Source organism: Gymnogyps californianus, chromosome 13, assembly GCF_018139145.2.
Source record: "Gymnogyps californianus isolate 813 chromosome 13, ASM1813914v2, whole genome shotgun sequence".
Classification (NCBI taxonomy): Eukaryota; Metazoa; Chordata; class Aves; order Accipitriformes; family Cathartidae; genus Gymnogyps; species Gymnogyps californianus.
In genome coordinates, this window is record NC_059483.1 from 23,236,935 (window position 1) to 23,251,715 (window position 14,781).

The 14,781-nt window shown below is 39.6% G+C and overlaps 1 protein-coding gene across 1 annotated transcript in view; it reads left to right on the plus strand.

Moving 5' to 3' along the window:
• The first annotated feature begins 527 nt into the window (after positions 1–527).
• HDAC11 (histone deacetylase 11) overlaps positions 528–14,781 on the plus strand; it is a 33,217-nt gene continuing 18,963 nt past the window's right edge. The window contains exons 1-4 of the mRNA XM_050904518.1: positions 528–606; positions 4,325–4,473; positions 7,645–7,745; positions 14,304–14,420. Of these exons, the coding sequence (XP_050760475.1) occupies positions 596–606; positions 4,325–4,473; positions 7,645–7,745; positions 14,304–14,420 (378 nt within the window). The 5' untranslated portion in view covers positions 528–595. The remainder of the gene's footprint in view (positions 607–4,324; positions 4,474–7,644; positions 7,746–14,303; positions 14,421–14,781) is intronic.

Below are 14,781 nucleotides of genomic sequence, written 5' to 3' on the forward strand. Positions count from 1 at the left end.
AAAGTTTATTATTTGAGTCTGTTTTTTTTTTTTTTAATCAGAATATTCAACTTATACATATTTAAAATACAATTTCAGGACAGACTGACTTTTTTTGAAATTTCACTTTGTTTTAAATATTGCAATGTTTTAAAAAGATAATATGAACCCCAAATTTTCTTCAAAAAAGTTTTTTTCAGAGTGACTAGTGAACCAAAAAGGTCCTTATTTGCTCAGCTCTGTTTCTTCTACCACGCTGTAAAGTTTTCTAATCCATTCACCTTGAAAAGTGTGCTGGCAGAAAACTGGAGCTCAGAGAATGTCCAAAATCCAGCACGGGTCATTCTCTTGCATATCTTGGGCCTAAGTCGTGAGGAAATAATAACCTTCCTACACAAAAAGATAAGACTGAACAACAATGTTATGCCCCATATGGTTTGTTTAAAAACTGTTAGAAACTCATTGCAGTAATGAAACTAACTGCAAATGTTTCCGCCGTAGGGCTGTACCTCCTCTGGGGTGAGGACTGCCCACGTGTAGACAGCTTGTTGGGTGTTCAGTGTCCGCAGCTACAGTTCCTTGGAACCGTGGCAGGATCAAGAATAACGATGACAGAATGCCCAAATGGTAAGTACATACTATAAACAGTATTTTATAACTTATAATATCTTAGCGTGTCCTACACAGAAATAGGGACATGTCTTGATCATATTTCTTTTTCTGCTGGAGACAAAAAGAATCGTACCCCAGCAAGAGTGACCAGACATTAGTCTAAACATGCGCAGCACTTCCTTAGGGTGCCTCCAAGAGAGCACATCTCTGCCACTGACGCCGAAAGGAAAGGGTATTATTGGGGGGCCTGGTGGGAATCAGCCTGCAGGTAACAATCCAACTTACTGTGGCACAAGAGGAGGAAAATGATAGCAACAAAGGTCATGGCTAGCCAGAACAAAGGAGTAGATAATTTCATTTGATTTTTGGTGGTGAAAAAAGGAATGACTAAGCAAACTTTCCATTTGGAGAAGTGCGGGTGTCATAGTTTAGATGCGAATGATTAATGGGAAAGCACTCACAAAAAACAATTTGCAACATCCAACAAATACAGAAACTAGTCTTCAAGTTTATTTTTAAGTTTAAAAGTTAATTTAAATGAAAATGAAATAACAACACGTTATATTTGTATCTAGTTAACCAAACAACACTCAAACTCTAATTAAGCACCAAGCATTAAGTAGTCAGTAACAAGGAATAAAAGGTAGATATGCTGAACTAATACTGAGGCAAGTGCACAAAGGGCCAGAACAAAAAGAAGTGCTAATTAAAAGATAATGTCAAAGGGACAGAATGTTTTCTTGGGATAACGGTCTCCTGCTGCTAAATAAATACTGAGGTGAAGTCCAGGCATCCATCAAAACTGAATGCCAAGCGAAAGCCAGGATATTTTAAGAAGAAAGACATTTATCTGGAAGTCTCATAAAGAGACATTACTCCTCATGAGAAAAGAGTGCTTCTGTACATTTATCCTTGGTTTGATAGATATTGCTGCTATTGATGGACCGTTTTTCATGATGGTATTGTTGATTTAGCTGCGTAAGAACTGCATAAGAAATGCTTTTTGTATATATTCAAGCAGGATTAGTAAAGTACACTTAGAAATTGGCTTTTGACCTCAAAATAGCTTATTTTTCTTGTGTGCCTGAATTTAGGGATGGTGTTCCCGGGGTGAATCTTGACCTAACAAAATCACTGGGAGTTCTGCTGCTCAGTTAGATAATATCACTATTTCACCTTTGTTCTTCTCATTCTGCTGCTGACCTGCTATGTCTCTTCACCTACTGGTATCTCGTTCATTTTGTTTTATAATGAGAATCATATTTTCCTATCCAAAGATACTGTTTGTGTGGAATCGCTTCGAGGCCCATGATATAAAACCACGGCAGCAGCTGATGTAAAAATCTGAATACTGGGGTTGAGTTTTTCTAACTGCCACATCAGACCAACTGCTTCTCCTGTGACCTCTCAGTTCCCTTTATCAAATGCCTTCTGCATTTGAACTTGTGTCGTCCTGTCCGTCACGAAGACCACGTAGATTCCCACATGTAAGACGGCGTTAAAAACATTTTCCCCAGAGCCGTGACAGCACCACCCCCGATTCTTCCACGCGTGACAGCTGTCCCTCCACCCACTCTCTGCAAGTGGCCTCTCCCGTGTCTCCTACTCAGGAGCACCGCGGCCCGGCCGGCACAAGGCCCGAGCGACCCCAGCCCAGCTCTCCCCTGCGCTGCTGCGCGGGTACCGGCTCACCTCTGCGGGGGCTCCGCGCTGGGGCCGCCGCCCCGCCCCGCCCCGCCGCTCCCGGGCCCTGGGGGCGGCCGCCAGCCCCGCGGCCCGCCCGGCCCCCCCGTGTCTCCGCCCCGCGGCGGGGCGGGGCCGTTGGGGCTGTCGGTGCCGGGCGGCGGGGCGCCCCGTACCCTGCGCGGCGTGCCCAGCGCGCCCGCGGAAGGCGGGGGGGATGTGAGTACCGCGCCGGGCGGTGCCGGCACAGGGACGGGGGCGGGCGGGGGCTCCGCCGGCGGGAGGCGGCTCTCGGGGCGGCGGGAGGGGCCCGGCCGGCGCCCGGGCCCGGCGGAGGCCTGCCCGGCTTCGGGTCCCGCGGCCCGCCCCTGCCTCTGCCTGGGGGCAGGGCCGCAAGGTGCGCCCGGGGAGCCGCGAGGGGCGGCGGCCTGGGCCTGCGGCAGCGCCGCTTCGCCCCCGCCTCGGGCCCGGCCGCCCTCTGCCTGCCCCGCCGCTCCGCCCCCGGCAGGTGGGCGGCTTCGGCCGCCTGAAACCGGCGTCAGAGCCGGCCCGGGGTGGGCGCTGGGGGCACCTGCTCCGCTGCCGGCGGCCCCGGCCCCGGCCCCGGCCCCGGCCCGGGGCGTGAGGGGTCCCGCTGTAAGCAGGGCGCTGGGCCGCCGGGAGGGAGCGCCCAGGGGGAGACCCCGGGGAAACGTCCCCTTCCCTCGGCCCCCGCAGTGCCGAGGCCCTGCTGGTAGGCAGGGAGAGGAACAGGGGCCGGGGGTTCATGTTTTATAGAAGGTGCCTTTTATTGTGGAGTGGGACGAGGGAAGGAGCCAGGGAGCCCTGGCTCTGTTTGTGGGTGGTGTGTGGGGATCGGGACTGCAGGCTCTGGTGAAAAGCCTCCATTGTCTTCGTGTTCGGTTTTTTTTGTTTTGTTTTTAACTGGATTTTAAAAGGATATTTTTGGGCATACTTAGGCTGGAAATAAGGGATTTTCTGTTTGTATTGTTCACCTGACAAAAGACCCTTCTCTCTTGGTCAGTAAGTTGCGGAGCCTTTTGCAAACTTCAGCTAAATTTCGGGGAGCAAGAGAGGTCTCGGTGTGACTCAGTAACGTGGGGTTTGGGGCAGAGAAGGGAGACCACAGCTGGTGGAATAGGCCGAGTGTGAACACAGAATCACCTCTTGGGTTTGGCCTGCCTGTTGACCCATGTGTACACATAAGCATCCACCAAATACTCGGTGTGTGCGTTTGTAAATGTGGAGCACAGCATTGCTTGCCTGTTCTGTGAATGGGTTGTGAAGGAGGGCTCTAAGCTGGCTGTGCTGTCTCTCCTTGTATTTGGAGAATACAAGAATTTGGGGGGGGTAAAGGAAAGTATTGGTTAAGGGTTACAGGCATGCGATCTAAAGTTGAGAGTATGTCCTGTTGCATGCTACGCAGGTACAAAACCAAGTGTCTTTACTTTTGCTGAGCTGGTCACAAAATAATCTGTTGCTCCTAGGAAAGGATCATAGAAATCTTTCCAACCTTGTGTTATTAGAAGCATTATGTGTAGGAGCAGTGTGGTTTGTTTTTTTTCAATTGTGTTTTGATACTTTAAAATGTGAGTCTAGTAATGTATTTGTTGAAGGTTATGTTGTCTGTAAAAGTGGGTGCACCTTCTAAGGTAGAGGTGCTGCTTGATGAACTTGGAGAGACAAGGGGAGAGAAACAAATGTTTCCATTAATTAATATCGGCAATGACCTTTGTATGCATAATTCATTAATCATTCATTCTTCAGTCTTCAGTTATTCTTTTTTTCCCCAGTACTGGTTAGTTCAAGAGTTTAACTGCACTGGTTGGAAGTGGGGGATGTTACTCTCCCTGACCCTGCTGCTGAAGAGCAGTGAAACAACCAGGTGTTCCCTTCAGTAACCATTGGAAATAGCATCTTCAGGAATCATTCCTAGTGTAAAGTTGGTATTAATAAGGCCTCTAATTTGTAATTTCGGATTTTGATGAAAAACATTCGACTTTGTAAATGGTTGCTAAAAATGGTGACTAGTTTGTTTTTGCTTTTCAAGGCCTCACAGAACTGAGTTGTATGAGGATCCTCCATCACCATGCTGGCCTATTGTATATTCTCCAGACTACAACATCACATTCATGGGACTTGAGAAACTGCATCCATTCGATGCAGGGAAATGGGGAAAAGTAATCAATTTCTTGAAAGGTAAAATAACAGAAGGTACCTCTTAGACCAACATTTGCACAAAAGCTAATAGATATTATGTAGTTAGTGCAGACTTATGTTAATAATTGCCAATATAATAGTGACTGTGCATCTTCATTGCTCATTGTGTAGATTTAAGCTACTCTCTTTAATCATATTTGGAGTGCTTTAGTGTTGTCATATATTTGCGGACTTAAATCTTAGCAAGTTAAATTGATTGTAGGATTTCTGAGGTGGGTTGGATGTCATGTGTTACATGTTGTTGAAGATCTTGCCTATGAAGTATTTAAAAGATGAAATTGTAATGTTAGAGCAAACATCCTACACCGGGGCTTTTTGAGACAAAGGTTTGTTTCACAGTCCTTTGAAAATGCATTTTCTAGCCCGCTCCACTAAATAAACCCACGGTTTTGGTTCAGTCATGGTGTCTGTGCAGAGTGAAACTCGTGAAATGTGGTTGAAAATTCAAGCTCATTAAATGATTTGCTCCCCCCAGAGGCATGAATAATACTAGTCAGAGTAGCTAGTTTGGTTCACTTTAGTCTGGCCCAGAGCTTTACAAGACTGAGTAAAAAGGAGGAAGGAGAAATATGAACATAGCAATGCCTTAGACCATCTTAAAATACTTCTAGTCTTTGTGATTTGAATGAAAGTATGAAGTGAGCAGAATTTCATTGCTTGGCCTTTACAGGAAACATTCATGTGGGATATGAGAACTGTTTCCACCTCTGAAGAGAGCACTAGAATCTTGACTTTCAGCCTAGCCTGAGTTAGGTGCAGAATGCTAGAGCCTTGTGGACGTAGCTCAGCATGCCGTGTTTTGATACTGAACAGATTTTTAATGATTCAAACACTCTCTTTCAGTTCTAGATTAATGTATGAGAACAGTATTTACTTTAAGTTTCCTCTTGAGGATAGCTGCTGTTTGCAGTTCCAGTTTCTTCTTTCTTTTGAGGACCAAGTCTGGATCTAAAACAGAACACAGACTTCAGTTTCGTAGCAACGAATGGAAAATCCTTCCTATGTTAGCTGCAAGCTTACAAACAGTTTGGCTTGCAAGACCTGAATTGCAGTTTGGGAGTGCTGTGTATAGCTTCCTATAGCCTTGTGCTTCCATTGCTTTACGCCTGGTCTAGCAAGAACTGGGGCATTCCCTGTGGCTTGTGAAACTACAGGTGTTAATGACTGGCTTGCTACAGGGTGTAACTTAGTTATTCAACTTAGAGTGCAGACGGTCTACTGGCAAACGGCGCTTTTCAGGCTGAAAGATAAGTGCAGCTTGTATAAATCCATTCTTTATCAACCTCATGATATTATTCTGATAATGTTTGGGAAGAGCTTTGAGATGCCTCTGGTGACAGGCAGGACTTTTTGTGATGGTGCTTGTTTTATTGCTGTTTAAACAAATTAGAAGATATAGGCAGAAATACGTTAAGGAAATACAAATGTAAGAACCAAGGTTAGGATCAGGGCCTATAAAATCTTGGCATCTCTTCATCTAAAGTTTAAGCTTGCTCATCAAGTTAAAAAAAAAAAAAAAGGAAAAAAAAGGCTTTTTCTCTTGCCAAGACAAAGGTTGTCCGAGAGCCAGGCCTCTTCCACTTATGTGGTCCTAATGACTCCTTCAACTGATGATCTTTTGCAGTTAAGTATTGCCCTTCTGACTTTAGGCTGCCTTGTATTCATTTAACCTCAGTTAAATGAATTCTGACACTCAATTTAGTAGCTGAGTTTTGGATCTTCCCTCTAATAACCTTAAATAATTAAGTCTTGCGTTCCATGACCATTTTCCTAATTAATCAAAACCTTTGCCTTTCTGCTCTTTCTGTGTGTAAAGTCTTTTCCTCTAGCTCTTTTCTGTGTGAAGTGTCCACTCTTTACTCTGTCTTTCACAGAAAATTAATTTTCCCAATCGTTTTACTCTCCTTGCTTTGTGAAGGAGAAAGAAGCCACAGGATATCCCAGGACGCTCTTGGTTTTCTCTGGCTGTGTAGCAACTGACAACAGCTGACCTACGCTGTTCCCTGTCATCTTCTAGAAAATCACCAGTGAAAATCTTTCTACGTTTACCTTCTCTTTCCTCAAGAATGAAACTGTTAGCAGTTTGGCTTTCTGTCTCATACCAGTGAATGAATGAAGTGTTTCTCAAGCCTCAGTCAGGAGAAACATAAGCTTGCCAAAATAAATATTGTTGCAGGTGCTGTTCTTGTATAACACTTCAGAACAAAATCTCTCACATTTGTGAGTTGTTTTATTCCTCCTCCAAGTATAAAATTGGAGAAAAGGTACAGTCTTAGAAGGCTGCAGCCGTGCAGCAATTAAGTATCAAAATTTGTCTGGGAAGATCAGCATGATACCTCATATTTGTCGTTTGTAGTGATCATATGCAAAGCAACATTGTTTTTCTGCACTGCTTGGCTTTTTTAGTTGACTCTAACTTGAACTTTCTGGGCAGTATATCCAGGTGTATGCATTCAAACATATTATCTTTGGTCACATTCTGAAATCTTGGAGTAATATTTTGTAACTTGCTTTTATAAAACTAGGTTTTTAAATAAACTGTTTTTTGGTCTCTAAGGGGAAGAATAATAGCTGGTCATTGGTATCTCTTGAAATTAAATGGAGGTAGGGGTGTGACAGAAATATCCTAATTAAGTGTAAGCATTCGTTTCCATGGACATCCAAGCAATTATTTTGTATTGAATTTTGATTTTTTTTTTTAATTCTCCTCTGATTTAGGGAATTAAATACTAGTATCAACTGTGGAATTTCTTAAAGCATGTTAAAGAATGGTGAATATTTGATGGTATGAGCACCAAGATTTCCCCAGTGTATCAAGCCCTAGACTGTAAGGAGTCTTGTGATTCTTTTGTGTCTGTCCATCCTCTGTCACTACCTGTCTCTTCTTTCAGTTTAAACAAGAAGTTACCATGATTAAGCTCTGAAAACTTTCTGTAAACAGTATTTATCATATACACACTACCTTAATAGCTTACATGTATAGAGGGTATGTATTTGGAATTTTTGTAAACACTGAGTAAAGTTTTTTCAGTGACGTACGTTACAGATGAAGTTATTACATCAAGGTCAAAGTACCTTCTTTGGCAGGGTGTAATACGGGAAGTTAAGCAATGGTATACAATGTCAATTGTTATTTCTCTCCTGTTTCAGAAGAAAAACTAATTGCAGATGACTTGATTGTACAGGCACGGGAAGCTACGGATGAAGATCTCTTGGTTGTTCACACAAGGCGCTACCTTAATAAATTAAAGGTGCTGTATTTATTAATGTGTTTTTCAAGCAGACTGTTTAGAATTAGTGTCAAAGGCAATGGATATCCTACTAGGTTTGTTATAGAATCAACTTTTACAGATTATAGAATGCTATATTTTGATAACATTGATAACATTGTCGTTGAGAATACTGAAAGAAAACCATAGAAATAGTAGGCAAATCACACTGTAGAGGGGTGGAGGGGAAGGAGGGTCTACCATGTTATAGAAGTGAAATGAAATGATATTTCAGGAAAGTTAAATGAACATAAGGAAAACTTTAATGTTTGAGATGTAAATAATATTTTCTTTAGTACAAGGGTTTTAGTCTTCAAAAGTGTAAGTTTTGATTTACTCGAGTAAAATACGGTTCTGAAATTGAAAACACATTGGAGAGCACTAAAATGGAGTACTTTATTGAATGTTTTTTAATGCAAGGATTGCTTTATGGGTTTGGGGTTTATGTAATCTCAAAAGAGCATCCGTGTAGGGATTCTCTGTCAGTCTGTTGGGGGGAAGTACTGGCTTCGTACTTAGACGCTGCCAGTGGAATACGGAGAGAGTTGAAAGATCAATGTAGGAGCATAACCTTGCATGTTATCTGTGTGTGAAGGCTTCCAATACCAGCTCGTACGGGATTACATATTTACAGGGGATAAAGAGCATTCACCGGGTATTTCTAAATGAAACATCCATTTGTTAAACTTCAGTGTAACTTTAAAACATAAACATGTGAGATCTCTGTTTCTCAATATATTCAGTCATCTGTAGGTGGAATTGGATAGTAGATGAGTGCAGGTGACATTGCTTTTATTTTGCAGCTCTTTACTTGGAGGGCAGAGAAGGGATTTGTACGAGAAATAATCTTCCATTTCATAATTCAAAAGAAGTTATTTTGAGTCATCTTTGTCCTTCCACAGTGAAAGAGTCCTTGTATTGCTATTTCTGGAATGTTTTATTTTTCTGTGCAAGGGACCTATTATTTGTGTGAACTTTTTTCACTCTTACTCCTTTTCTGAGTTCTCTTACGCTTCCTCATTCTGTGCTATAAAGTTACATGCAATTTAATACATCATTAGATTTGATCTTATTGCAGCTATTCTTGATATTGAGCTTTTAATTCCATAGAACCACTCACCTCTATTTACTGAATCACTTCTTTGAAGCAGGGTGTAATGTGCATAGCTCAGTTTGGAATGCCATAATAATATTTTTAGTACCTCCAGGATGGCTTCACAGGGAATTGTCTGTATAACTTGTGTCTTGGTGTTCAAAACTAGTACTGTTGTGTGCATTCAGATGTGATTAACTGTGTATCTCTTGTTCCCCTTTTCTTGAGAGAGTATTTCCTGCGAATGTAGAAACTGGAAGATGTTGTGTTGGTCATGCCAGCAAATTCCTGCCAAGCAGCGAAGATAAAAGTGCTTAGTTGCAAACGAAAAAATGTGGCTAGACATGAAAAGGCCCTGGGTGTCCTCTGTATTGCCTTATCCAAAGTCTGCTGTGCTATTTTTTTTTAAAATCCAGGCAAATACAGATCTACCAATAAATGGCATAGCTTTATGTTAGATCAGCTCTGAAGACTACAAAGGTGCTTGCGTTTCTGGGAGTGCCTAGGTCTCTTAAAATAATGGATCGCTTGAGTATTCTTCATTTAAAATTTGAGCATGAATTTGGTAGGAAATTCCATACACTTGCAAGAAGAGGTGGTGTTTGGTATTGTAGCAGCAGCTAAAGAAGCTGGCTGGGGGTTGGTTGAAGAGAAACAAAATAATATGCACAAAGTAGATCAAACAGTACTGGAAGCTAGTTCTGTGTTGGAAGGAAGGGTCTCCCTGTTTCCCTGCTTTAGGTAACATGACTAGTCCTTACAACAAAATTTGGCCTTTTGAATTGAGGTGATTCCCCCTCAGTTATTCCTTTGAAGAATTTAGATCTCTAAGGTAATGACCGGACTTTGGATAATTTGCTTGCAGTATTTTTCCACTTATTGCCTTTGTCTAGTGTTATGTAAAATAATGAATTTCCTGCATATCAGCATTCTGAAATTTTGGAAGAAGATAGGCAATGAGATTAAAGCTGGTTTCAGACCATATAAGTCTTTCACTTGAACCATTTTTATATATGAGAAGTTATGATAACATATGTGAGTGAATACTGAAATGCAAATGACGAGGATAATGCTTGTGCGTCAGTGGAATGCAAGATGTGCTTTTCTGAAAGTGATCTGAAACAGGTGATTGATCAATTGAACTTACAAATTTTAAACTGTTCTATATATTTGCAAATTATGTAAGTTTAAAAATAAGTTAATTGCTTTATTAGAAATGTAAATTTTTATGCCTAGTGAAAAGTGTATTGATGTGATTATAGGGATTGTTGTCTGGTGCTCAAGTGCTTGTGTGCTTTGACTCTTGCCCAGTCATGTGAGTGCATCTGCCAAGAGACCAGAGGTACCTGCCTGTTTGTTGCATGTATTGGCAGTGTGCCTGGGGAAGGTGGTAGGACTCTCTGGAATGAAGGCAGTAGAAGCAGGCTCATAAAAAAAAATAATCAGCTCAGCTTGCGATACTTCTGGCTGTTTTAGGTCTTCAGATAAACCAGCACAGAATGCAGCTTGGGCTGCGTGCATTGCGTTAGTGACCAAAGGTGACTCAGCAGCTGAAAAGGTGTGGGTTTGGTTTGAATAAAATGAGCACCTTCAGAAGTGCTTAAAATTCCCCTCTCTAGTTCCTGAGTTCGTGAGTTCTTGTGCTGTCATCCATTGTCTCTGTTTGCTCCCTACATTGTGCTTTTTCCTTGCTCTCGTTTTTCAAACTTCATTGGTGAAAAATTTATGAAGGCGAGCGGTGGTTTGCTGTAAAATGTTAGTTTAAAAGGTCATGAGAGCAGATAAATGAATTTGATCCCTTTTACCTAAATTTTCATGTAGATGTTAATGTGTCAGGTAAAGGTCTGTAGGAATATACAGAAATGTTATTTTAAAGGTAATGATATTTGAGTATGTTTGGAGAAAACATTGAACAAGAATACTTAGTCACGAGGAGCAAGGTCTGACAGGTTTCAGTATTTACACCACTGTGCAAATGCTGTAGGGCATTCTTTGCAGCTAAAGCAAACTAGTAAACCTCTTAAGGATAAGGTGGCATTTAGTTAAGTGATTTTGTTTCTTTCCTTTTAATATTTCCAACTCATTGGTTGGGAGACTGATGCACCAAAATTGTTTTTTTGGCTGGTTGGTTTTCTTGGGTGTGTCACCTGGCTATCATCAGTTTCTACCAGTGCAATATCTTATTCCTAATGATAATACTGTGTTCATACCTTGACCTGGGAACTTTGGTGAAAATTATGAGCTTCCTACTCTCCTTTATGATTTTATCTTCTGTTAATTCAAGCTAAAACCATACTTTCTTCATCTATTAAAGATGGACCCAAATAGCTTTGTCCCAGGCAACCTTCTAAATATAAAATCCACGTTAGTTGCGTGGTGTTGAATTTGTAAGTCCATGAATTTTCCCTTGAAGCTGGGACTATCTCCAGGAACTTATCAAAGATTTAAACACACTTTAAATTTAGATATTAAAGAACAAAATTGCATATTTTTTTAAAATTTGATGTGTTGTTGGCTACTTTAAAATGCTGGAATGCAATGAATGCGTAACATAAAAGGCAGTACATCAGAGGTTGGTTTTGATCATTAATGTACTGTTTGTATTAGTCCAGGATGTATCAGCATAAAAGCAACTACTTTAGCTTTATATTCCTAATACTAGTTTTTCACTTTAACTTTTAGTCCTTGAACACTAATAATTTGAAACAATTTGTAAAGGCATTTAACCTTACTAAGAAGAGTTTTTATAGTTAAGAAATTAAAGTTAATAGTAGTAATACGTTAAAGTCATGCAAGAATATCCTCATTAAATGTGTATGTTATTATAGAGTTTGGGCTTAAGCAAGGAAAATTAAGAACTCTTGAAGTTGGTGGTGGGGTTTTTTTGTTTGTTTAATTTTGTTTTGGGTTTTTTTTTGTATGTAACATCTTGGTATAGTGTTACACTTAACTACTAGGCAGTATCATTAAATGTGGCATTTGGTAGGAGGCATGTATTAAAGGAAAATATACCTGGTTAAGGGTTAACCTGACTTCTTTACTGCTTTTAAGAAAACAGGCAGTGAAATTTTTTAAAAATTGAAACTTAAATTCATACATTGAATTATTTATCCAAAACGCAGGAAGGTAAATAATTTAAAAAATCTTACTATGTTAGCAATAGAAATAAAGAAAGAGTTAAATGGAGTTGATAACTAAAAAGAATAAGTGAAGGCATGTTATTGAATAGTGTTTATGTATGATTATTACTCTTCCCTGAATCCAGACCAAGTTTTAATTTCTGTTAAGTTACATAATTACATGTCTACAAAACTTTACTAGAGAATCAGTAATTTGATGATGACTGAGTGAGAGCAAGTATCTACCAAAAGAAAAAGAAACTGATATTATTCTGATATATGCAATTTGAATGCAAAAAATAGTGATTTAAAAAAAATAAATAAAATTGAAGGGTTTGTTCTCTATCAAAGGAAACTAATATGTGTGAAGACTTGTTTTATGGAAGCCAACTGACAGCCTGGAAAACATAATTAATGTAGTCCTCATCTATTAAATAATTTTTTATTTTTACAACATGAAAAAGTATACAATTATATAAAACCAATTCCTTTTGATTTCTTTTTCGAGTATATACATAGCTGTTCTGAGAATTTATTGCAGGAAATGTTGGAAAACAAAATTAGCACATTGAAGGAAAAAAGCGCAAAACTGTCCACAGTTTGAGGCAATATATTTCTCAATGATTATAGTGGTGTTTTTTGAGAAGCGTCTTCATTAGTCTGTAGCTGCATTCTTGAACCCCAAGACTTTCCTCACAGTCAAATGACTTTCCCCCCGTATGTTAGGAATTACATAAACACAGTAAAGGACTAAGTCTGAAGCAGTGAATGTCTTTGGGCTTGGCACTGTTCTGTGAACGTCCTCAGCTGTGAATAGAAAGCTTTGCTTACTCTTTGCTTGTACCATGTATGGATTTCTCACGTTCACTTAAAAACCTGCAGCAGCGTACGTGTTGATTTGAGTCTTTATTGCTCCCACTTCATCCCGTTGAGATTAAATTTTTTTTAAACTGTGGTAAAACTTTCTGAAATTTTGTGATCATTCACATTTGAGATGAAAATTTATTTTATCCAAATGCGACCTTTTCAATTCCATTTTAGAACAACAAGATTGAATCTAGTTTTTTATATTATGCTTGTTTAAAAGCTAAAATATCTTGAAAAAAGATTTTATCAAGATTGACTATATTACAAAATAATTCAAGCACTTTGTTAATGATGGAGAGTTGATAGTGTGGCAACAGAATAATGTCTTACAAATATAAAAGTAGTAAGAGCTTAAAATGAACTGTTGACAAAATATAGTTAGTACTTAAGAACTTTATGAATAATGCCACCCCTCCACCCCACCCAATAGTTCTTTGTAGTTGAAACTTGATAACTGGGAAGCCAAAGTAGCTTAAGTTTTTTTGAATATTAGAGGACCCCAAAACTGGCATGCGATTGTCTTTGGTTAAAATTGGCCACTTGTATGTCCTATCATTTGTAAACAGCTAACAGTAATTGGGCAACAAATGTACTGAATCTAGTTAAATTTCCTAATGTTGAAGAAAATAGGATCTATTCAGAATCTTTGTATAGGGTGTCAAATGCATAATGCTTCATACCTGAAATGTTTCAGTATTGGATGAAGAGGTATATTCTTGCTTGTGACTTACACTTTGAAGTATTTAGAAGTGTTATCGCTGGTAGCAATGTTAGTAGAAGTTCTTTGAAGTAATCTATATGTGTTTGCAAAAAAAGCGTTTACATATTGCAAATATTTTGTGTTCTAACCTTCAAATCATATTCATGACAATACGACTTTTTAACAAAATGTTTCCTTGAAACATTTTCCAGAAGTGTTTAATATGCTAAATAAATTTTAATCAGTTTTCCATGCTAAAATTTGCACTGTGTGTTCACTTAAGTATTTGAAGTTCTTAGTTGAGTTGTCTGTTTGTTTGTTTGTTTTTCCTTTCTCCTTGGTATATCCTTTTGACTTGACAAGGGAAAAGATATTTTAGGCTTGAACAATATATCAAGCGTAACTTGCTATTAATACTGCTGAAGGACATTTTACAATTCTTCCTCCTAATCCTAGGGATATTAGATTTTCTGAAATACTAGCTTGCTGAAAAATTGCTGATTTATTACCATTTGATACTAAAATCTGAAAAACCTAGTGATGGTGATTGAAAGTGATGATTCTCATAGTTAACAACGTGAGGATGAACCTATTTGGAGGTTACTAGTAAGGACTGTTGTGGTCACCTCCATCTAAAAATATTAAAAATCTTGCTAAGGACCTGTGAGCTCCTTTTCAGTAAATGGCAACTGATGAAGGATCTAAATGTCATCATTAAGACACGCTGCATTAATTGGAACTTTTCTTCCCCCCCCTTGTAGTGGTCGTTTGTTGTGGCTACAATCACAGAAATTCCACCAGTTGCCTTTCTTCCCAATTTCGTTGTTCAGAGAAAAGTTTTGAAACCGCTACGAACCCAGACAGGAGGAACGATAATGGTAAGGTGCTCTTGATTCACTTTTATTGTATTTAAACTTGTTGATCAAAACACTATAAACCTGTGAGTTGTAATATTTTTTATAATTCAAAGGCTTGAGCACTGGAGGCCTGTAGAGGGAAATGAGTTAGTGTACAGTCCTAAACATGAGCAAAGTTTGCCGCTTGTTAGCAGCTACCAAGACGAAGGACATACCTGATTTTATGGTCTGTAATTTGCAGAAGCGGAAGAGACAGTAAGGGGCAGCCTGGGCAAGCAATGGTAGATATAGCAGGACTTACAGCAAATACAGAAACTGAATTAGTTTTGAACAGTGTTCAAATACAGGCAAATTCTAGGAATGGGAGGTTTCAAAATTGGTA